The 22,275-nt window shown below is 51.4% G+C and overlaps 1 protein-coding gene across 1 annotated transcript in view; it reads right to left on the reverse strand.

The window, feature by feature from the left end:
• CSMD1 (CUB and Sushi multiple domains 1) overlaps positions 1–21,811 on the reverse strand; it is a 193,176-nt gene extending 171,365 nt beyond the window's left edge. The window contains exon 1 of the mRNA XM_087815024.1: positions 21,736–21,811. Coding sequence (XP_087671150.1) covers positions 21,736–21,811 — 76 coding nt within the window. The remainder of the gene's footprint in view (positions 1–21,735) is intronic.
• Positions 21,812–22,275: the final 464 nt, after the last annotated feature.

Genomic DNA, 22,275 nt, shown 5'->3' on the forward strand with positions numbered 1-22,275 from the left:
CACGTGGCTCCGTCTGAAACGTTAACCACACAGGACGCGTGAACGGTAACCACCGGCTTGTCTATTCGCCCAAACATACTTTTGGAAGGTCGGCCGCGGGTCAGGCCCTGGTCTAGGACATGAGGCGAGTGGGCAAAGGAGACAAAATTCATGCGCTGATGGGGCTGTAATTCGGTGGGAAAGAAAATAGTTACAATGTTTCATTGCAAGGGGGTCGGAGGGCAGCGGACGCAGGGCCCCGAGCCCCGCGGCTCCCAGGCGATGCGCCTCCTGCTGAAGGTCAGACCGTGGCCCAGTGCTTTGCAGACTCAGCTGCCAGCAGGACGGGCTTGACCCGGACCCAGCTGGGTAAGTGCGGCCACGGCGGAGAGGAAACCGCGTCATTAGCCCGAGAGATGACAGGAGCAGTGGCTGAGCCCCCATCCCGGGGACGGAGCTGTGGATGCGAATTCACCTCCTCTACCTGCTGCCAAGTCCCTAAAACTACCTCATGAGGGGCAGGGCTTGTTCACGGGCACAGCACCCCGAGCGCGCACCCCGTGAGTTCGGTAACAGGAGGTGGAAACGGCGGAAATGCCGGGAGTGAGGCGGGGATCAGAGGCGAGGCCCTGCGGTGGGCGCCGGCAGCGGGGGGTCTGGGAAGAGGTGCTGAGGGAAGGGGGCGCACCCCGCAGCCTGCGGGGATCTGTGCTGAGTGTGTGGGAAGGAGGCATTGCAGGGTTTTAGGATGAGACTCCTTTCTTTTTTTTCTTTTTTTAAAATATATCTTTATGGATTTCAGAGAGAGGAAAGGAGAGGGAGAGAGAGAGAGAAACCTCAGTGATGAGAGAGTCATTGATCAGCTGCAGCCTGCAACCCGGGCATGCGCCCTGACCAGGGATCGAACCCCAATTGCCTGGACCCTAGGTCGATGCTCAACCGCTGAGCCACGCCCGGCCGGGCGAGACTCCTTTCAAAGACCCCTCTGCGGGGCTGGCGGAGGTGGCGCTGGGGGGAAAGAGAGTTTTAACATTTACAGGATGTTTCTCTGCACACGTCTCCCAAAGGCCCCTGTTGGCCCTCCTTCCGAAGCTCTTCATGGGCCAGCACTTAATTACCCCACAGTGACCCAGAGCACATTTGGATTTAGGTTTTATTAGCGACCCAACCACTTTCTGATCAAGTCCTCACTCTTTGGGATGTTTGGGGAGGTGACTCAGGGCTGAGTTTCTGGATGGTTCCAAGGTAAATGCCTACAGCTTGGGGACTCCCCCCCCGGGGGGGGGATCCAGGGATGGCTCAGTCCGTGTGGGAGGGGAGACTTCGCCTCCGGTCTGCAGGGAAATCACAGAAGTGAGGTTGGTATCAGGTATCGTAACGGTATCAGGACCCTCACCACCGGGGATGTTACCACTTGTTTTCTTGAGCAGAAAATAACAAAAGAAACAGAAAAAAACAAAAAAAAAACAGGCACCGGGTCCAGGTTCAGTGCACTCTGCTAACCTTACAGGCTATGGAGTGAGCCAGGTGCCCCCGGGTGGTACGCGGGCACAGGGGGCTGCAGACAGCACCTCTGCTTAGGGACAGGCGGGGGGGTCATGTTGTTGCCCCCGATGAACAGCCAGGAGCGGCCCGGCTTGACCTGAACGCTCAGGATGCCTGGAACCAAGTCTCTCACTGGCACTGACACAAGCAACGGGACCAACGGCCTGGACCAGACAAGAGCCGTGTTTCGTGTGGCCTCTGAGGGTCCTGGAAATGTCATCAGAGAGCTTCCCAGACCCTTGGGGGCAGGACAGCAAAGGGAAAGAGCTGCTTCTAAAAGCGGAATTTGCACAGCCAGTCACAACACCTGCCACGAAATGCTGGCAGAATTAGAAACTGAATTTAATTCCACAAATGGTGCCATTTCAGTGGAAACAAAATCTCCTCGCACAGATAAAATCCCTTGCATGCGTTTGGCACTGTCGGCTGGCACAGTGTCCACACAGTTTGCTGTTCTGTGGTCAGTTTTCAGAAAGGGAAATGGAAGTATGTCTCTTTAAATTATTTTGGAAATAAGCTGGGAGTTAAATAAAAAGATAAATTTCAAAATGCTAATCCAGACAAAAGGTGACTGTTACCAGGATGATGTTTACATAGGTGGAGAAATCGTGAATTAGGTAACACGTAAGGGACGGCTTGGGAGTCTCGTGGATCAGCCACTTTATTAGTTCTGTTCTTAATTCTGCCACGAAAGTCAGGCAGGCGCCAGGCATCTTTTGTGGGACTAGATGGCAATTGCAGGTGTTCTTTAACCTGCTAACTTCCAATTCATTTGCATTTTCTTGACCTCTAAGTGTATTTGGACGGCTGGTCCCAGGAAGAGAAAAGGGAAAAAAGCCAATTTTAATTTTAGAAACTAGGGAGCAGGTTTAATAAATCACCGGCCCTGCTATCAACATTTTTTCCAAGAAGATAGTAACTGCACCAGAATGAAAGCTATCATTTTTATAGCACCGCCCACGCTTTCAGTGACCAGCCCTGGAACATGAGCTCACTATTTCCTCCAGATGGGATCACGGCCGGTTTTCCTGGGATGGACGGGGGGGGGGCCCTGGGAGACGCACCCCCCACGCCTCCTGTGCTGAGACGGCTGTTTTGTTTAATCTCTGCTAAATGCTACTGCGTGATGTCCGCTATATTAGACTAAAGATTAATATTCCACGTTAACTACTTCTAACATATACCTTGTGCCTACTTTGCAAAGATCATTTTGTGATGGGAATGGGCGGTGAGCGGTGCATAATTTAAACATTTTTCTGGGCTATTTTTTTCAAGTGGCTCTTCAATTAGGCACAACATTTGGGCTCGTGATTATCCAATTATCTGTGCACTAGAGCAGACCCAGAACTGCCCTGGAAGGGAATCTGGCCCTGCCCAGGGACGCTTCATTAGGTCACTCACGGAGCTGGCGTGCCGTCCGCCCGGGCGTGTGCCGGGCAGGCGTTTCCTCCTACACGGCAATGCTTCTCGCTAGCATATGGCTCCGTCCTAAGTGGGCGGCACAGACATCTGCCCAGCACATACTCACCTGGGATACAACATTGAATTAACTGCTAGTCAATAATTATTCGGAATGGCCATGGACAGAATTGTGTCTCCTCACAATTCATACGCTGGATTCTTTTTTAAAAATTACGATTTTACTGATTTTTAGAGAGAGAGGGAGAGATAGAAACATTGCTCGGCCGCCTCCTGCACGCCCCCTCCTGGGGATCCAGCCCACAACCCAGGCGCGGGCCCTGACCGGGAATCGAACTGGTGGCCTCTTGGGGCACAGGGATGACACTCAGCCCACTGAGCCACGCCGGCTGGGCCAGAGGCTGGATGTTTAGTCCAGAGTCTGTCCCCTGACTCAGAAAGCCTGGCAGTCTGGACAGTGCTCCCCCGGGGGCATCTTTCACCACTTCCACCTGCCGTCCGCAGCCCGGGCAGGCGCACTTTCCTCGGAACCGGGTGGCACCCGCTGCGCTCAGCATCACGTCTGCTGCAGACGTTTGGTCCACTCGCCCTTCATCTCACTGACTCAGTCAGCCGCTGGTCGTCTAGCTCGGGTCCCCCTTGCTCCGGGACGGCCTCTATCACCTGCCCCACGAGCCTCTAAGACCTGTCACTGCGCATCACCTTCCCTCTGCGCTCCCCCGTCAGCTCCGTTTCATTGGCTGTTAAATCTGCAGCCCCTGACAGTCCCTGATCCAGTGACTGAGGCGCCGCAGACGCTGCTCACACCTGCTCTTCGCGGCGCCCACGTGTGCTTATGACCTACGTCTCCACCCGCCACACTCTGATGCGCCGACGAGTCACGGAACACTGATCCAGTGGGGAACCGACCTTGGATTCAGGAGGGCGGTGGGTTGAGAAAAACGTTAATATTTTATTATTTGAAAAAACAAAAGATTTCTGTATTAAAAATAATAATGATGCATTTTGTGGATACGGAAAGGTGGCATCTAGAAGAAGAGTTGTAGCTGACTCTGGGTTCGATGAAGCTCCGTCAGCTTATAGCCCTTGTCCCAGGGGGAGGTCTGGACACATTGAAAAATGTATAAGGAATATATGAAAAATTAAAATGATGTGTTTTTTAAGTAATAAAATGCACCTGTTTTGTTTGGAAACGTATCCCCATGTTTTCTTGATAAGATAAAATAATATTTTGCCAAATAAGAACTTGGGTTGGACATAATGCTTAATTCTCAGACTATAAGTAATTGTCCACTAGCTTCAGGAGTTTTTATATAATTGCAAACTCTTTAAAATTCATGATTTTTAGACGCACTTTAGAAAGCAGTACCTTTTAAAGAAAATAACAGAGGATAAGTGACGACCGTAGATAATAGGAGGCAGCTGGGGGTGTGGGACTGAGAGGGAGTCAGAATCCCTTTCCCCGTGAAAGTGTACTTGGCGCACATTTGATTTTCAAAAAGGCCCGAAAAGAAGGTAGGAAGGAGACAGGATGTAATTAGCCTGGTCAGCATCTTTGTTCGGTTTGTTTTATGTAACAAACTGTGGGCTGTCACGATCGATCTATTGGAGGACACCCAGAGAGGCTGTCCATTCTGTCAGGTTCTGCGGCTCTGTTGTCTGCGGATAGTCAAGGGTAGGCTTGGGCGAGGCAGCGAGTAACAGAAACGCCGTCCTGACCGCTCTCTGGGATCTGTCCCCACAGCAGATGAGAAACCCACCAGTTTCAGCAACTTCCTTTCTTTATTCCTGAAGCACTTAGGGAAGTTCTTAGTATAAAAGTGCCCAGCGAATACAACTGAATCCTCAAATGGTGTTCACCCACAATCACACGTACACACAGCAGTTTCTCCAAACCCCAGTGCGTGATTTTTGGGTTATCTGAGCTAATCCCCCTGCCTTTTATCGAGAATGACTTACCAGGAGTAAATGTGGAGACACACCGAGTGCGGCCCCGTGGGTGGGCTCTGTCTCACTACGTCCATCCTGGCGAAGTCGTAACATTGCTGTTTGGCAACTGAAAGGCCCTAGATGGCTGAGATCTCAGTTACCACAGGAGAATTTATTTGGATTTTTAAAATGATGTCATTCAGATGGTGATATAGGTCATTCCTGACTTCTGTCGCCCTCACAAAAAAGACCAACCAGCGCCATCCACAGCCAGGACGCACTGTGAAACCTGGGGGGAGGCGAAGTGCCCCTGGACCACCCCCAGACGAGACTGCATTTTTTTCACAGAATAGAAAAACAATCTTAAATTTGTATGAAACCTCCTAAGACCCCAAATTAGAAAAACAATCTTAAGAAAATGCTGTGGGGCATCACATGCCCTGATTTCAAACATACTGCAGAGCTACAGGAATCAAAACAGTCTGGCGCTGGCATCAGGACAAACCTAGAGTCCAAGGAACAGGAGGGGGAGCCCAGAAACAAACCCACACGCTCACGGTCAGTCACAGGAAGACAAATACCACAGGACTCCACGCAGGTGGGGACTCCAGCGGACAAGAGGAACTAACAAGCAAAACAGACAGACTCACAGAGACAGAACAGACTGACAGCTGGCAGAGGGGAGGGGGCTGCGAGACTGAGCAGTGCAGATGGGCAGTTACAGGGCAGCCACAGGGCGTAAAGTGCAGACGGGGGGATAGTCAATCATAAGGCGGTAACTATGGATGGTGCCCGCTGGAAATATCGGGGCCACTCTGTAAAGTATATGATTGTACACCTGAAACTAATACAGAATAATACTGGATGAAAACTGTAATTAAAAAAATAAAATTAAAAAAAGAACAATAATTTGTTTAATGTATTTACTCTTTTAACTATAAACAGGGACACACGTTTACCAGGATAGGAAGCCAACCTGCCTGTACGTACGGAATGTAAACACACCACGGCTGGAACAAGGGTGACTGTACTTGTTTGATAGCACCCGGCGGGGCCTGGTTTAGTCCATTTATGCAGAATTCAATTTTCCCTGAATAACGATTGGGACAACATTGACCGGCTGGCCACACTGCCCTGTTTCCGCCTTCACTGAGAGGAAATCGATAAAACAGCCACTAAGTCCGTGTGTGTAAATCAATGAAACACCCGCGAGGCGCGAGTGCAGGCGCGTTCGTATAGACGCACGTGCAGCTCAGCTGCTGCGGCTTCGCCCCACGGAGCGGGATTCTTATAATTACACACAGCCGAGTGATGAAGGTGACCCCTACAGCGTCGCCTGAATGTCATCATGTGGTCAGAGTGCTTCTCCATTTACCGAAGAAAGAAAAGACTTTGCTGTAAAAAGGCCTCCCCTCCTTTGGGGTCGTCCCCGTGAGGACGGGGTGACACGTTACTCAGAAAATAGAAAACTCCCAAGAGTAGGATTTAATCTTCGTGAGGTTCCCGCAGCACCCAGGAGTTCCTCCCCATAACATACGTGACTTGAATGCTTCTGGTCCTCATTTTTAATGCTAGAAGTCAGGGTGGCCTTCAGAGTAAACGCAGAGGGTGAACGCCAGGCGCGTAGGTGCCGGAGGGCATCCCGCCGGGCTCTGTCTTCCTCTGGTTTCTCTAACTGGCCATTAACGGGGACCAGGACTCTCCCAGCCAATCCCGGGAAAGCACGGGGGAGCGAGGCCATCTCCGCTCCTTCAGACACCAGCCACGGCCTCACTGTCACCCGAGGCAGCCTCTCCTATTAAACGAAGGGACAGAAGACGACACAAGGGAAAACTACATTGTTTATATGCCTTGTCTCTGCCAGGCTGCAGGTGAGACACTATCATTAACTTTTTAAAAACTGGTCAGCTTACATTTTGTTATGACGTTAGAAACCACCAACTCAGCGGCCTCCACGGAGCGGAGCCACCGGCCTAAACACAGGCCTGGGACCAGCAACTGGGGCCGAGTCACATCCAACGTGCTCTGCTGAGGTCGTCGCGCTTTAAGACACTGGGCAAGCGCTACGCAGAGCGCTCAGACTCGACTGTGCTCGAAATGTTAAGGCCACCCCACTTCATGCCACGTCGTAAAAGGCCACCGATAAAACTGGGAGCACAGCTGGAGACTTGGAAATGAGGACGGACATAGTCTCATTTCTGTAAAAGCTCAAGTTCCTCATAAGAAGGTGACCCTGTCCCCCCTCTAGTAACCTACATGTGATCGTAAAAAAATAACATTACTAATAATATTTAACTATTCAGAGGCTTGTAGAGCTCTCCTTTGGGAGACTTACAAGGAAGACTTGCCCGTATCAGATGATGAGAGTATTTATGAAGTGGAAAGAGAGACTTCTTAGTCCTCATTGGCACAGGGACCTTTCCCCATCAATACAGCTTGTGAGAAAATATTCATCACTGGATTCATTAGATATGGATCGATTCCTCTAGCATGGTCCTGCAGACCAGCGATTTTCATGAAACGTCTACTCAGTGTGTCGATCTCTTTCGGGAAGATTTTTCAAACTTCATGGGAATGTGAGAGTATTTAATTTACACAGGCTACTAATAAGGTATTTTAATCAAATTCAGAGAAGCAGCAAGAGCTCGTTCAGGACCAGAGGGGTGTCCGCGTGCCCATCAGTGGCCCTCGGAGCTGATCTGAGCATCTGCGCCGAGTGGCTGGTAAGACACGTGCCTGGGCCCTCAGACACGTGGGGAGGAGTCTTCCGACCTCGAGGGGAAATGAAGCCTCCTCACTCCACACGAGGACCTGCGACTGTGTAAATCAGATGATCTGTCGACGGCGTCAACCGCTTCTTATGCCTGAATTCCATTAGAAAATAGGAATCATCCCCCCAGGACACCAAACATTACCTACATTTCCTTTAATAACACCTACATTAGCAAAGTCCCAAACAATTTCCACCAGGCCGTCTGGCTGCTTACAAGTGCCGTTCAAAGGTGCCCAATGAACGTGTAATTAGCCTTCCAGGGAAGGGAGCTTAGCGACAATTAAAGCACAAACAGCTCTGCTCGGAACGGCGTCCCGACGAGGTTCCTAAGGGCAAGAACCGCCCAGGGCAGCCCGGCCTCCCGCCCGCTGCAAAGGTTCTGGCCGTGGCAGACGTCTCAGCAGAGGCCGGGCCTGAGCAGGGACATCAGGACCACGAGCGTGTGGCCCACCCTCGGCCTCACTCCCAGGGTGCAGATGTGGCTGCTTTCCCAAGGCAAGCGCTCAACCGTTCACGGCGGGAAGACCCTGATTTCATGCGCGCCCACCAGGAAGGCTGGACTTGAAACACGCCCCGCTCAAGGTCGGGCCGAATTTACAGCACGGGAAACCCCCAGAAACTGCTGGGGGTGTAACACACACGGCAGCCCCCCGGGAGATCGCCTGGCAGCCTCTGAAAACGCGGAACAGGTACTTAACATACGACTGGACCGGCCGCACCTGCAGGTGCCCAGGACGAAGGAAACATACAGGCAAACAGGGTTGATGCAGAAAATCTGATAGGAATTTTACTCTCAGTAGCGCCACAGGGGGCAAAGAGGCCCAGGGAGACTTTGAAGGGTGTCAGACACGTTCAAATACATTTCCAGTATAAAACTGGCAGTGAAATAAAGTGTGATGCGTGTTATTTTTTTACTCTAAAATTTATAATTTTTGTCTTACCTCTCATGAGTTAGGCAGTCCCCACCTCGGCTGCCCCCAGGCGCGCTCACCCACCTCCAGCGCTGCCGGGTCTGTCCCGCAGGCCCGGCCCTGGGACTCGCCAGGTGGGCCCACTGACTGTTGCTTAATTGTTTATATCAGGGGTGGGGAACCTTTTTTCTGCCAAGGGCCATTTGGATACTTATAACATGATTCACAGGCCACACAAAATGATCAACTTAAAAATTAGCCATAAAAAAAGCTCCTAGATGCGATTGCCTTGACAGGGCCAGACACAGCCCGCAGGCCGACGTTCCCCACCCCTGGTTTATATCTATGCCAGTCGGTTGTCATCTGTGTATGTTTCTGTGTGTATATGTATATGTATATGTATGTATATGTATATATACACATACAAAATAATTTATGAAAGAAAAATTTAAAGAAACAAAGTGTATTTGTTGATTTTTGTGCATTTGTAGCAATTGACATAAAGATGAAGTTACTTTCTATTTCTTCAAATTTCTCCTGGTTTATTTCCCTGTTTTCTGATCTTGCAGCTTTGTTTTAATCCCCTTGGCAGGGTTTCCGCTGCACAATGCTCCTCCTCTAACTGTCTCCTATCAGATTTCTTCCACTCTTCAAGTCAGGAATTAAGTAAACAACAGGCTTCTTAATTTCCCTTTGTTCCTAAATTGAGGATTTCGCTGTTGTGTGTGGTGGTGGCGTGTGGTGTGGGCCGTGCGAGTCTGGCTCCATTTCTCAGAACCCCTCTGGGTAACGAGCGCCAGTCCCCTCGGACGCGTGCAGAGCCTCCCCGAGCAGCCTAAATTCCTCTCCTGCAGAGCCACCCATGGGTGCCACAGGCTGACACGACAGGATGCCCCCCGGGCTTCAGCATCAGCAGCCACTTAGCATCTGAGTTGACAAGGTGCTTCCCCTTCTGAGAAAGTGACAGACGCCTGCCCCCGGTGCTTCTGTCTCTCGGGTCCAAAGCTAAACTAGCGTTTGCACTGCCTGGTAATTCCAGCCCTGAGAACAGACGGGAGCAGCTTCTTCACTGTCCGAATCCTGGGCAGGAACACAGGCTCCTGTGGCCCAGCCGGTCCCTCCTGCGCTGGGGGCCCCTGGGGCGCTGCTTCTGGTCACATTGCCTCGGGAGACACCCTGAGAACCAAGCGGTCAGCGAGTCATCATTATGAGGGTTCTCAGGCCAACCTTCCCTCCGGATCCAAACGTCCCCTCCCAGGCAGCAGGGGGCAGTGTTCCCTCTGCTTCTCCCATAAGCAAAAGGCCCTGAGGACCCTGGGAGAGGGCGGACTTCAGGCCCCGGGGGCTGGAGCATCTGAAGCGCCCAGCGTTACCTTCTTAAGGCCATGTGACCCCACCCATCTGCAGAGCTTAAGGAACAAAATGAACTAACGAAAGGAACAGAGGCAGAGACAGAGGTCAGGCCGGCAGCTGTCGGAGGGGAGGGGGCTCGGGGCTGGGGCCCGGTGACAAAGGTGGGGGGATTAAGCAAAAATGGAAACAGAGCACCTCATGGGCCCTGACAACAGCGTGCTGATCACGGGAGGGACACAATGAAACGGGCCTTTTTTAAAGGCTTCCTTTCATTTTCACGACAGGGCCAGGCACAGGCGATCCACCCAGCGGATGCTAATAAAGTTGGCTTTCAGTGAGGTCTGCCGTTTCGTGGTCTTACCTATGTGGTTGTTTCATTTCTTTTTATGTTTTTTTTTTTTTTTTTCCATTTTACTCTTCTGTCTCCTGTGTGTTTTATTATTGATAATCACAAACATTAGAGCAACACTGTAATTACATATTTTTCAAAGCAACAGAGGTGTGATGTTTTATATAGTTATAGACACGACGCCTGAGAGACGGCTTTGGGGTAAAAGGTATTTTTTTCAACATGTGGACCGAAGGCACTGCCAGGAACAAGTCTAAAAGCTGTTTCCTTTCCTTTTCAAAAGAAAATTATCCAAGCCTTCGGATTTTTCCAATATGCTAATATGTTGTGATTAAGGTATGACTGCAGATGGAAATGTAAAGGTTATGTCAATCATTGTTTTATCGGCCACGTTTGGAACTGCTCCTCAGAAAGCACACGGAGGCTGAGCGTGAGCAGGAGACGCAGATGCGCAGAGGGAGCCTCGGGGGGCCGGGCTGGACCCAGGCTCCTCAGCATCCAGCTTCCTTCTCATCTCGACTGCGCCTCGCGCCTCGGAAGGCGTCCAGGACTGAGGGCAAGCTCCTTCCTCTGCGGGCCCTCCTTGTAGGGACGGAAAAAATAAAATGCTGTTACCTGGCTCTATCATAAGATCGTTCAAGGGAAAACCTCATAAAAGTCCTATCTGTTGCTCACTTGATTTGAGGGTCCCGGTCTAATGCCATCGTTCGCCGAGGACGAGATAAGCTTCCCGATGACAGGACGGCTCCCGTCCGTCTGGACTCAGGGGATTTCGTCTCAGAGGCAGAGTTTGCTTTCATATAAAACGCGCTCTTTGACAACTCATACAGTTCTGCGCTTCCAGGCTGCATCATTTACAACACTAAACAAACTTATTCCACTAGGACAATGGGAGGTAAGATCAGCCCTGGCAGCTTCTAAAGCCACTCGGAGAAATTCCGGTGGAAGGAAACATGCCGGTGATCAGGGGACAGCAGCCACCCGGTGATCAGGGGACAGCAGCTGCTGATCCTCAATAGAAGTCACTCGCCCTTCCAGATCCATTACGTCCTGTGCGTATAACATTATAGGTAATTATGCTCTATCGACAGCATTAACGCTTTTACTTTCTAATAAGAGTAACAAATAAACAAAAGGTGAGAACCTCGCCACGGCAGCCACCAGCTACCATTAGCTGCAGCTCATGGAAACTTCTTTCCAAAATAGAGCCAGGTTTCATCCATATAAAAATTAAATATAAGAACTTACGAAATAGAAAAGTTATGGAAGCGGAAACTGGAAATGTGTGGATATTTAGTTTCCATCTGTGCTTTGGTAAAGAATTACTATGGGATTTTATTTTATTTTATTGTTGTTAATCCCCACCTGAGATATTTCCTCCACTGATTCTTAGAGGGAGGGAGACCAAAGGAGAGAAGGGAAGGGGGTGGAGAGGGAACTGGGAGCGGTTTTCTCACGCGCCACGGGATGCAACGAAAAGCGCAGTGTGGCAAACCCTACTGGCCAACTGGTCCCCTTTCTCCTACAAATAAATTGTGAGAATAAAGAACAGGGACAGGATAAAAGACTAAATTAGGATACTTTCAACATCATCAACCAGTCACCCAGCAATGAATCTTAACAGCACGCCTAGTTCTTGGAGCACATCCGGGCGGCAGAGGAGGGCACCCCGTGTCTGCGCGTGGGCGGGTCCCACGGGCGGCCGAGAGCTCGTTGTTCACGACCCGACCCTGCAGGCGCGAACGTGTGCCCAGACTGTCACACCTGCGCCCTGCGCTGTCCTGTCCCTGTGCTCACAACGGCCCCGCAAGGCGGGTGTCACGGCGTCCGCTTCTCAGGGAGCCACCGCCAGCCTCGGCGTTCGCAGCACAGGGCTCGACAGGCTCGGGCGAAGGCAGCGGGCCCACAGATCTCCCCTCCACACAGCTTTATTTTTTAATTCCCACCCGAGGAAATCTCTTCCACTGTTTTTCAGAGAGCGTGGAGGGGGGAGACTGAGACGTGAGACACGTCGATCGACGGGCTGCCTCCTGCACTCGCCCCGACCGGGCCAGGAATCAAACCTGCAACCGAGGTATGTGCTGGAATCGAACCCGGGACCCTTCATTCTGCGGGCTGATGCTCTAACCACTGAGCAAACCACCTAGGGCTGCGCTTTCTTTCCCTTTAACAGAGCAGGGACCTCAGAGGGTGATGGAGGCAAATCTGCACCGCAGGCCACAGAGGAGGGAGCCCGGAGCAGGGGTGTCCGCAGGGAGGCACCCACCTCAAACGGGGAGGCCGCGGGACAAGCGGGGTTTCTGCTCTGATTTAATAAAACCCGCAGGAGTGAGAACAAAGATACACACACAGGAAGAGAGCAAAACCTTGAAGAAAGACAAGAAAAAAGGTCCCCAGGGGCAGCAGAGGGGTCGTGTCCTTGAACAAAGGCGTGAAATTCAGCCCCGGCCGTCACGGGAGGGAAAGCGTGACACGGAGCCCACCCTGCTGGCTGGAGCAACGGCACGGGCCGGTTCGAGCACCCCCGCGGGAGAAGCGACGTAATGAAAAGTGAAGAACGCTGTCCGGGACCTGGATGGATAATTACATTTTTGACATGAAAGTGAAAAGTTTGGACAGATAACAGTCAAGTCGAAATGGACTGAAAACTAATCTGAGAAGTTTGCTGTAATGGAATCGCCCGGAAGACAGGACAGGGGCCCGGCCCCGGGAGCGAAGGGGGCGGAGGGCGGGGCTCCTGGCGAATGTCGCTTATCAATCTCTGTCCAGCCGCGGGGGGAGACTAGAGTCAGGGCCACCCTACCTCCCTCCGCCCGAGCGGCTGTCAGATCAGGTTCCTTTCCTTTCTAGGGGACGCCCCCCTCGGGTAAACTGCCGATTTCCCTCCACCGTCTGCAAAATACAGTGTAATTACAGCTTCCCGTTGGGGAGCTTCCTATAGACTTTAATGAGCTTCCATCTCTATTTATGAAAGTTATCCAGACTAAGCCCCGGTGACTCCTGTCCCCACTTCACGGACACTGGTACCAACGGTCAGGAGATGAGAGACGAGGGGTGGCCACACTGGGATCTAAAAGCAAAGTCCAGTTAAAGCCGCTGGTCACAGCTTCAGGCCACAGACGGCCGGGCTGCTCTAGGGAAGGCCCCTGCTGTGCGAAGAAAAGCTGGTCAGGAAACCTAGTTAGGAAAAAATATTGAAAAAAGATAAAAATGGAAAATATGTCATTTTTTGAATTTTGTGTGTGTGCATCATATGTGCAGGAAGACGTGGTGAGGTCCTCGGGGCTTTGGGATCGTGACATCTACGGGACGGAGCTGCCTGAAGGCACCGTGTGTGCTCAGGTTCTCAGCTCTGAACTCCAGCGACATCCTCAGCGAACCTGCTCTAACTTCGGGGACATGAGGGTAATTCCCGTGGACTGAAGGGTCCCGGGTTCGATTCTGGTCGAGGGCACGTATCTCGGTTGCAGGCTTGATCCTCGGGCCCTGGTCAGGGTGTGTGGGAGGCAACCAGTCAATGCGTCTCTCTCACCTCCATGTCTCTCTTTGTCTCTCTCTCACCCACTCTCTGAAAAGCAGAGGAAAACATGTCCTCGGGCCTGGCCGGTGTGGCTCAGCGGTTGGGCATCGACCTAGGACCCAGGAGATCCCAGTTTGATTCCTGGTCGGGGCACCTGCCCGGGTTTTGGGCTCGATCCCCAGCAGGGGCCTGCAGGAGGCAGCCGATCCGTGACTCTCTCATCGTGGATGTTTCTCTCTCTCTCCCTCTCTCTGGAATCAGTAAAAGCATATTAAAAAAATCAGGTGAAGGTTTAAGAAAAAAAAAAAAAAAAGATTGAAAGCTAAGGGTCAATCTTCAGGATGCAAAAGAAACCCCAGGAAAGCTGGTGGTGCCACCTGTCCAAGGGGCAGGGACCGATCCGGAGACTGCCCGGGGAGAGCACCGCCCCCTTCCTCGGGGCAGGTGAAGCAGGCGGGGGGGCTGGGGAAGCTCTTCCGTCAGCCTAGACACGGGCCCTGACATCGGGGGAGCGCTCGTATCTGCTGACGTTTAGGGGATCCTCAGCATTCCAGGCTCTGTGGTCATCAATTTTCACGCAGTTTTCCACTCTGCGTTTTTAACTGTTTCCTCCTATGTTGAAAGTCTGTGTTCTCTCCTGGTCTCCACATGGGCACCGACTGGCCCAGCGCAGGGTCCTCCTGTGAGGTCACAGCCACACGTCTCGGTCCGTTCAACAGCCACTCCTAGAATCAGCCTCCCCTGGAAACCGCTCTCCCCAGAGCTGTCACCTGCGTCCTGTCCGGAGCCGGGAGGGGAGGCTGCCGGTGACTCCCCGCCTCTGCTCAGCGATGAGGCTGATGAAGGCCAGGGACACTCAGAGCAAAAGGGAGCAAAACTAAGGCTCGGGCCGGGTCTCCCGGCTGACGCTCCGCCCACTCTCCCACCCGGTTTCCGTGGTCCTGCCAGGCTTCCAGAACTTTCTGACCCAGGGATGGGCCGGGCTGGCTTCCTCGCAGCTTTTATTCGTCTCGCACTGCACAGGCCTCCCTTCCTCTGGCTCCTGCAGAAACTCAGGCGCAAGTCACAGAGCTGCACGTGCTCATAGGGTCAGAAACACGTCTCAGGGTAAATGCCTCTGAGCTGAGCGAGGAACACGGGTGGCGAGAGGGCTCCCCTGGCTTAGGGGACCAGCAAAGTCAAGACAGTCAAAAAGCAAAGGGTGCCTTTGGGGGGCAGGGCGCCTCCGTTTACAACACTGAAATTACTAATGCAAAGTGTGATTCATTTTTAAATCAACAAAATTTAGTAATTCCCACAAGAACTCCACTCTGTTGAGGTCACTGACAATTCTAAAGGAAGCAGAGACGCAGAGGGGGAAAAACAGACTGTGGGGAAATTAAAGAGCGAAGGTAAAAAAAACAGAAACCTTCAAGCAAAAGTGGATCCCGGCGTCACTGAGTCCAGAGTCCAGCGGTGACGAAGTCACCAGATGCCGTTACCTCCCAACATCCGCCCGTGGGAGGCAGGGAGGCGGCAAACAGCGCTGGGAAAGCCAACAAGGAAAAACAAAACCAAGACCAGACGCTTCTCTTTCCTTACAGAGCCGAACGTTTAACCTACGGGACCCGCAGTTCCAACGGCCCCACGGCGCCATTTGTCACCATGAATACCAGTCGCAGCCCTTCCACCCCGCCCAGCCCTAGATCAGGCTGGAGACGCCTCCCCAGCCAGTCTGCCGTGATTTCCTCACTCTGGCTCTACCCCCCGCAGTGTCCCTGTCCCCACGCGGTTCACTCTGAGGCCGAAACGTGCTTGCGGGTCAACGTCAAGAGGACAGGGCGGGAGGCGCTCAAGCTGACGGCCACCAAGCCTGGAATCCAGCTGTCAGCTGTGTGCGTGGCCTGGAGCGTCCCCGGCTCTACAGCACCCGCTCTGCTGGCTCCGGCCGACCCGCGGAGATGTTCACAGTGCTGATCACACGCTATTAGAGGCGGCGGCGCTGACGGTCACTCGCGGGCTGCAGCTCAGGACGAAGCGAAACGCGGAGAAAACGGAGCTCCTGACAGACAGGACTTTCCTTACAGCCCTGCCCAAGCTCACGCATCTTCACGCAAATCCTTCAGCCGTTCAACCAAAACCTGTCGTCTTAAACTCGGCGACGCTCCAGCGCCCGGCTCTGCTGTATCGTGTGTTGTTTCTGTTTTGTTTTAATAATATCATATACGAGCCCCATTGCTATCCAGGTAGAAGAGCTGAACTGGCCAAGTCAGTTTATAATTTACTGGAAAAGCTGCCCCCAGGTGCTGGGAACTGGGCGCCAGGGGTGGACTGTGGCGGATCCCATGAGGCGCCACCCGGCACCCTCTTTAGAACCCAGGCCTGTTCTTGTTCCCTCAGCTCTTCTGGAGCCGGAGGCTGCACCCTCTTCGGGAATCACCTGGAGCAGGGACCTGCACTCCCGCTGGGCCGCATCCACGGTCTATGGCACCGAGACCAGTCCCCTGGCATCAATCGGGGGAAGCTCTGAGGGGCCATCCCAGCTCCAGGACTTTGGGGCATCAGCAAGGGCACCTGGCATGATGCCCGCTGCTCAGATTCCCGTCCCCCATTCTGCTCCCTGACCCACCCTTGAAAAACCACCACCTCAGAGTCCCCTCAGCTCAGGGCTGATCCTCAGAGATGAAAATTAGGCCCTTAATTGTTCTTAATCCACATTAGATACAAGACCACATCTATTGTGGAAAAAGGAAATACCTGTTAGAAAAGCTTGGTGACATTTGACTGGGAATTTGCATGGAATTAAAACAAAAGGTTACATGAAACCATTTCATGCAGCTTTGCCCCCACCCTCAGGGCTTTGGGAGACGCTCTGTTCAGACAGGATGTCCCTGCCCCACTTCTCCTGAGTCCATGTCAGCATCACACTAACAAGGCAGGGTCCTGAGGTCACCTCCTGTATGGACCAGTGAATGTTCACCTGCTCAGTGGTCACACCACTCCTGGGTTTCCACTCAGACACCATCTGAATGTTCCAACTTCACAGGCAACGAGGGAGCGTCCATGCCGAGCAACAGGGGCAGGTCCATCCGAAAGGGAGAGAGGACAACATTGCTCAGGGTTCTCCAGGGAGACAGAACCACAGGTGGAGAGAGGGAGACTCATCTAGGGATGATCTATCTCTATCTATCTCTATCTCTATCATCTATCTATCTATCTATCTATCTATCTATCTATCTATCTATCTATCTATCTATCATCTATCTATCTATCTATCTATCTATCTATCTATCATCTATCTATCTATCTATCTATCTATCTATCTATCTATCTATCTATATCATCTATCTATCTATCATCTGTCATCTATCTATCATCTATCTATCTATCTATCTATCTATCTATCTATCTATCTATCTATATCTATCTATCTATCATCTATCTATCTCTATCTATCTATCTATCTATCTATCTATCTATCTATCTATCTATCTATCTATCTATCATCTATCTATCTATCATCTATCTATCTATCTATCATCTATCTATCATCTATCTATCTATCTATCTATCTATCTATCTATCTATATCTATCTATCTATCTATCTATCTATCTATCTATCTATCTATCTACCTATCTATCTATATCATCTATCTATCATCTATTGTCTATGAATAAAGAGACTGATCTATTATAAGGAATCGGTTCACACTTCTGAGACTGAGAAGTTCGGGCCAGGAGAGCTGATGGTACAGTTCCAGCCCAAATCTGAGTCCAAAGCCTCAGTGTTTCATCTCCAAGACTGTCTGGCAGAGAGAGACATTCTCCTTCACTCAGCCGGTTGTTCTCTTCGGGCCTTCAACTGATTGGACGAGGCCCACCCACATTGGGAGGGCAATCTGCTTTATCCAGTCTGTAGAGTCACACGTTAACCTCACCCAGAAACCCCTTCACAGACACACCCAGAATATGCTTGACCAAATGTTTGGGCACCTATGGCCCAGCCAAGGTGACTCATAAAATTAACCCTCATAAGAATCTCAAGGATCATACGACGTTGACGCTGCGTCCCCCAGAACGGTGAAGAGATGCCGCCGGACTGTGCCGCAGGTCCCTCTGCTCAGTGCATTTACCTAGAGCAACACTTCTTGTTCCTTCAGCACAAACGCAGAGACCCCTGGTTCCAGACTGAGGCGCCCACCCTGACTCTGCTCCCTCCGTGACCCGAGTGCACAGGGCCGAGGAGTCAATTGTTTTGGGTATGGAGCAGTAACGCTGAAGTCAAATTAGTCCACTGAAGTCGTCCTTCCCGTGAGCCTCAGGTCAGTCTTGCTTCCCTCCCAGCAGCCCGTCCAGGGAACATTCCCTTCATTTACCCCCTGCTAAAATGTAAACGGCTGTGGCAAATTGCACCCAACAGGACTTCTGAAGACGCCCTTCACCCCGAGTGTGACAACTCTGACTGAGCATCATTCCTGCGACGTGACCGGCCTGGAGTTCACCCACCTGACTGTGGGCAGTGGGGCCGTGAAAGTGCAGGGCCACCCACGTCACAGAACTTGCAACTGTACAAGCATCCAGGCACCGGGCCTGCTCCTGTGGACCGTCCTCGGGGCCGGAGGTGTCTGGTGGCCACGGGAGCCCCCCTGGGTGTGAGAACAGCCATTTCTCTTTCTTTTCTACTAAACAAAACACGATGCATGTTCTGCTTTGGTGAGTGTCATCTCAAGCTGTCTCGATTCTTAGAATATTTTAACAAGACTCCTGTTGTTTATTAAACACAAGATTGGCTCACAAAAACAATTCTTTGGATCCTCAGTAATTACTTTTGTAACTTATGATGGGGATTTTAAAATATAAGGTGGGAAGACTAAGCACCAGACCTGGCAGCTTTCCGGGACCTGAGGGCGGAGTCTGACTCACAGGGTTTAAAGAACCCCCCCGAGTTACACAGCTGGTCAGCGGCGGGGCCTGTTCCTAACACCGCGTTGTGAGTTAAAAATCACACAGAATCAACACCTAGGAAGCCAAACCACAAGTAAATATCAGCTGTATACATTTTCTATCATATAATTCATGACCAACTCTGTTTTAAGTCAAATAACTAATTACTCATAGATTCAATGATCACCTTTACCAATGTTTTTATTTTATCTCCAGTTGCCAGCTTCATGTAGCTCTCTGGAAATACCAATTTCTACAATGTCTTCTTTTCATACATGCTCTTATTTGGTCAAATCCTCAATTCTTCTACCAGTTTCCACGATTCCACAACAGCTCAAGTCTGGCTATCAACAGACCACTGAGACTACAACAGGTGCTCCTTAGGGTCCAATGTGATGTAATCAGTGCAGTGTGGCTGTGCAGACTGAAATAAGAACACTCATATTTTAATTGAGAACACTTGCAACCCTTCAGAGCCAGGGCCTCACAATCTGGGGGGAGCCCAGCCTGTAGTCTCCACACCATTGGCATCATGATGGGTCCCCATGCTGTGGGAATAGGAACTGCCATCTCCCTGCTGGGACGCGTTTGGTATTTCACTGTGGCTTTCAGATCCCACGGGTCATGTGTGATCCGCGCCTTCTTAAATAACCGCACAGTCATGCAGAAGTTCAAGTAAAGGCCAAACCTAAAAATCCAAATGTCAGGACGTCTTCAGCACTTATCTGCGCCTTCCAGAGCTCGCCTTTCAGTGGGATGTAAATATCATATTTTGTTAAGCATTCCTCCCTAAAGAGTCACTGGTCCCACCCCGCCCGTGTCTCCAGCAAGCAGGAATTTTTCAAACGTTTTCGGTGAGGACACACGCCGGGCCCTGCCCTCACCACAGGCCCCTCTCACGCTGGGACTCCCTCAGCTCACAAGACAGCGTCGCCGAGCCCACGCATCCCCCCGAACTCACGACACGATCACACACGGCGCCCTTTGCTTTGAGGCTGGAAGACGCTTCTTAACCCCCTGCCTCACGGGCTTGCTGTGCAATTACTTCTTGTTGCGCTTTCCCAGCTCCTGGAGACTGGCCGCGCCTGGACCGGAGCACGTGTCTCTACTCAAGTTCAATTGAAGAAAGAAAAAACCCCGACCCTCCGGATGAATCTCTCCCGTCTTCACCTGCACGCTCACCCATCCATCACCTAAGAGACTTCAGTGAGCTCAGTAATTAAGGAAGGAACAGTAATTAATGAAGGGCCCAGTGGGACGCTTGGAGAACTGTTTCAGAGGAGAAACCACGGGACAGGCGCGGAGACCGCGGGCAGCCCTGGAATGAATTCGCCAGTGGGGTCCGAGCCCTCAGCTCATCCGTCCACAGGGCTGCAATCAATTGTGTCTCCTCCAGAAAACACGCATTCGCATTTCAGGGCTCAGGAATCGTTTCCGTTGCTCTCAGTGTCCTACAACTTCCAGATCAGTAAAACAGCTCAAGGGCCCGAGGGGCTCAGGCTCTAAGGAGCTGGTTCATCAGGAGAGTGAGCTAGACCCTGAAAGGATGCCCAGGAATTTGTTCTTTCTGCCCAGGTCCATTTCGTAATCTCTCCTGACAATAACTTACAAATTAATTCTTTTTAAGAGTCCCCTACAGTAAAACAACCCAAACAACCACCAGTCTTACTGCATTACAGCGCTTTGTAATTCATTAGTTCCTTAGGATTCAAAAGCTTTATTTATGGAAAGTAACATTTTGAAAATTACGACAGTCCAGGGGAACATATGTTTATGTTTCATTCTGAACGCCTGCCCACTGTATATTTTTTTAGATTGTAGTTCACAAATAGCATTTTATTTTTAATAATGCTGTTTTTGTATGTTAGTAAAAATATCTGAATGGGTTGAAAATGTAATTTCCTGGTTATTTTGATAAAATAACTATCAGTCCATAGTCATTTGTAAGGGTTATAAGAATGGTCCTGAAAAGACTTCTCATGACTATAGTCTGAATTTAGGATAATAGGTTCTTTCCAATCTTGTAGAAAATGACTTCCAATGAGTTGTGCTATGAGCCTTGAATTGGTTGGGGGTTTCTAACAGTTGGAAGTATCACCGATTTCCCAACAGCTGTCCTAGGAAACCTGCGAGAGGCCTGGATTGCGCTGCAGCGGACACCCAGGGGCCGCGGACGCTCCGTTCTGTGCCAGGTCCCACGCTCGCGCCTGAGTCCGTGGCAGGATATGTGGGAGTGGTTTGCAAAGTTTACAAACCTGGGTCGCTTGGGGTTCATTACATTATTTTTCTACTTCTATTCATGTTTTGAAATTTTTCATAATGAAAATTTTTTGGTAAGTTGTCAATATGCTAAAGTTAAAGATACCTGTTTCCTAAAAGACCCTTCCAGGTGAAACCCACCAGGAAGAGCAGCGTGGCCAGTTGTGCACACACAGGACCACAGGGCCAGGAGGCCAGGCCACAAGCGGGGAGCTGGGCTCCCCGTGGGGAAGCATCACAGTGATCACGGCCTCTCCCCTCCCCTCCCCGTGAACTCAGACCTGCGTCCCCTCCTCGGCCGGAGCCCTTTCCTCTCCTCAGCGGTCACAACTCCCTCCCTCCTAAAACGGCCTTGTTTTCTCCTTCACGGGTATGTACTTGGCTGTGTTTTCCTCCGACCTCGCCCAGCGCTCCCCACCTGCCTTAAAAGCCCAGTGCAGGTGTGCAGGGGGATGCATGTGGGCCACTGAGGCCACACAAGTGCACACGTGCCTCAAATACGTCTCCACTGGTCACGCGCCCAGTGACTCCCCGGGGGCAAGGAAAACGCCGAGAGGCGCACACGTCACCCACCCCACAGCTTCTAGTCTACACGGGGCCTCACTCTTTGTTTTGACGTGTCAGTGGCAGACGTCGCGGCAAGCCAAGCTAAGGGGCCGGAAACGTTAGTCCCTATTTCGCCCGCCGCTGTGAGAGGTCGGTGTTCCTCCTGCTTGTCACACAGACGGCCCTGCCTCGCAGAGACGCTCCTGCAAATGCTGCGTCAGTCAGTACCTTGGTACACGGCCTTGAACCCGGGCGAGGCGATGCTGTCGTCCGACTGCAGGTGGAGCCACATCTGGTTGCTCATGCTCACGATCAGGTCGGGGACGCTGGACCCGGTGAGTCTGTACAGGGGGAAAGGGAAAGCCGGTCACTAGGCGCCGTTTTCTCTCCTTTCCATGGAACAAGCCGTAAATACACACACACGCACACACACACACACACACACACACACACACACGAGTAAGACCCCCCCACAGAACCAATAGCCACATATAATTTACATTCCTATTTTTCCTACTTAAACCTCAGTATCACTGGCGATTTACACTCATTAATTTCCATAACTGCAAATTCGTACCTTTTGTTTTAAAAATTGATGTAGGGTGACCAGCTGCCCCACTGGTCTGAGCCTGCAGGGCTTCTCCTGTCTGGTGCAGGACTCTCAGTACTAAATAGGGGCGGTGCTGGGACCCCAGGCTGGGGGCGGGCGGTCACCCTACCTCAGGGACAGCTGTGTCTGTGGCTGTGTCGTGCATCAGGTCACACCGC

Source organism: Miniopterus natalensis, chromosome 2 (assembly GCF_054644295.1).
Source record: "Miniopterus natalensis isolate mMinNat1 chromosome 2, mMinNat1.hap1, whole genome shotgun sequence".
Taxonomy (NCBI): Eukaryota; Metazoa; Chordata; class Mammalia; order Chiroptera; family Miniopteridae; genus Miniopterus; species Miniopterus natalensis.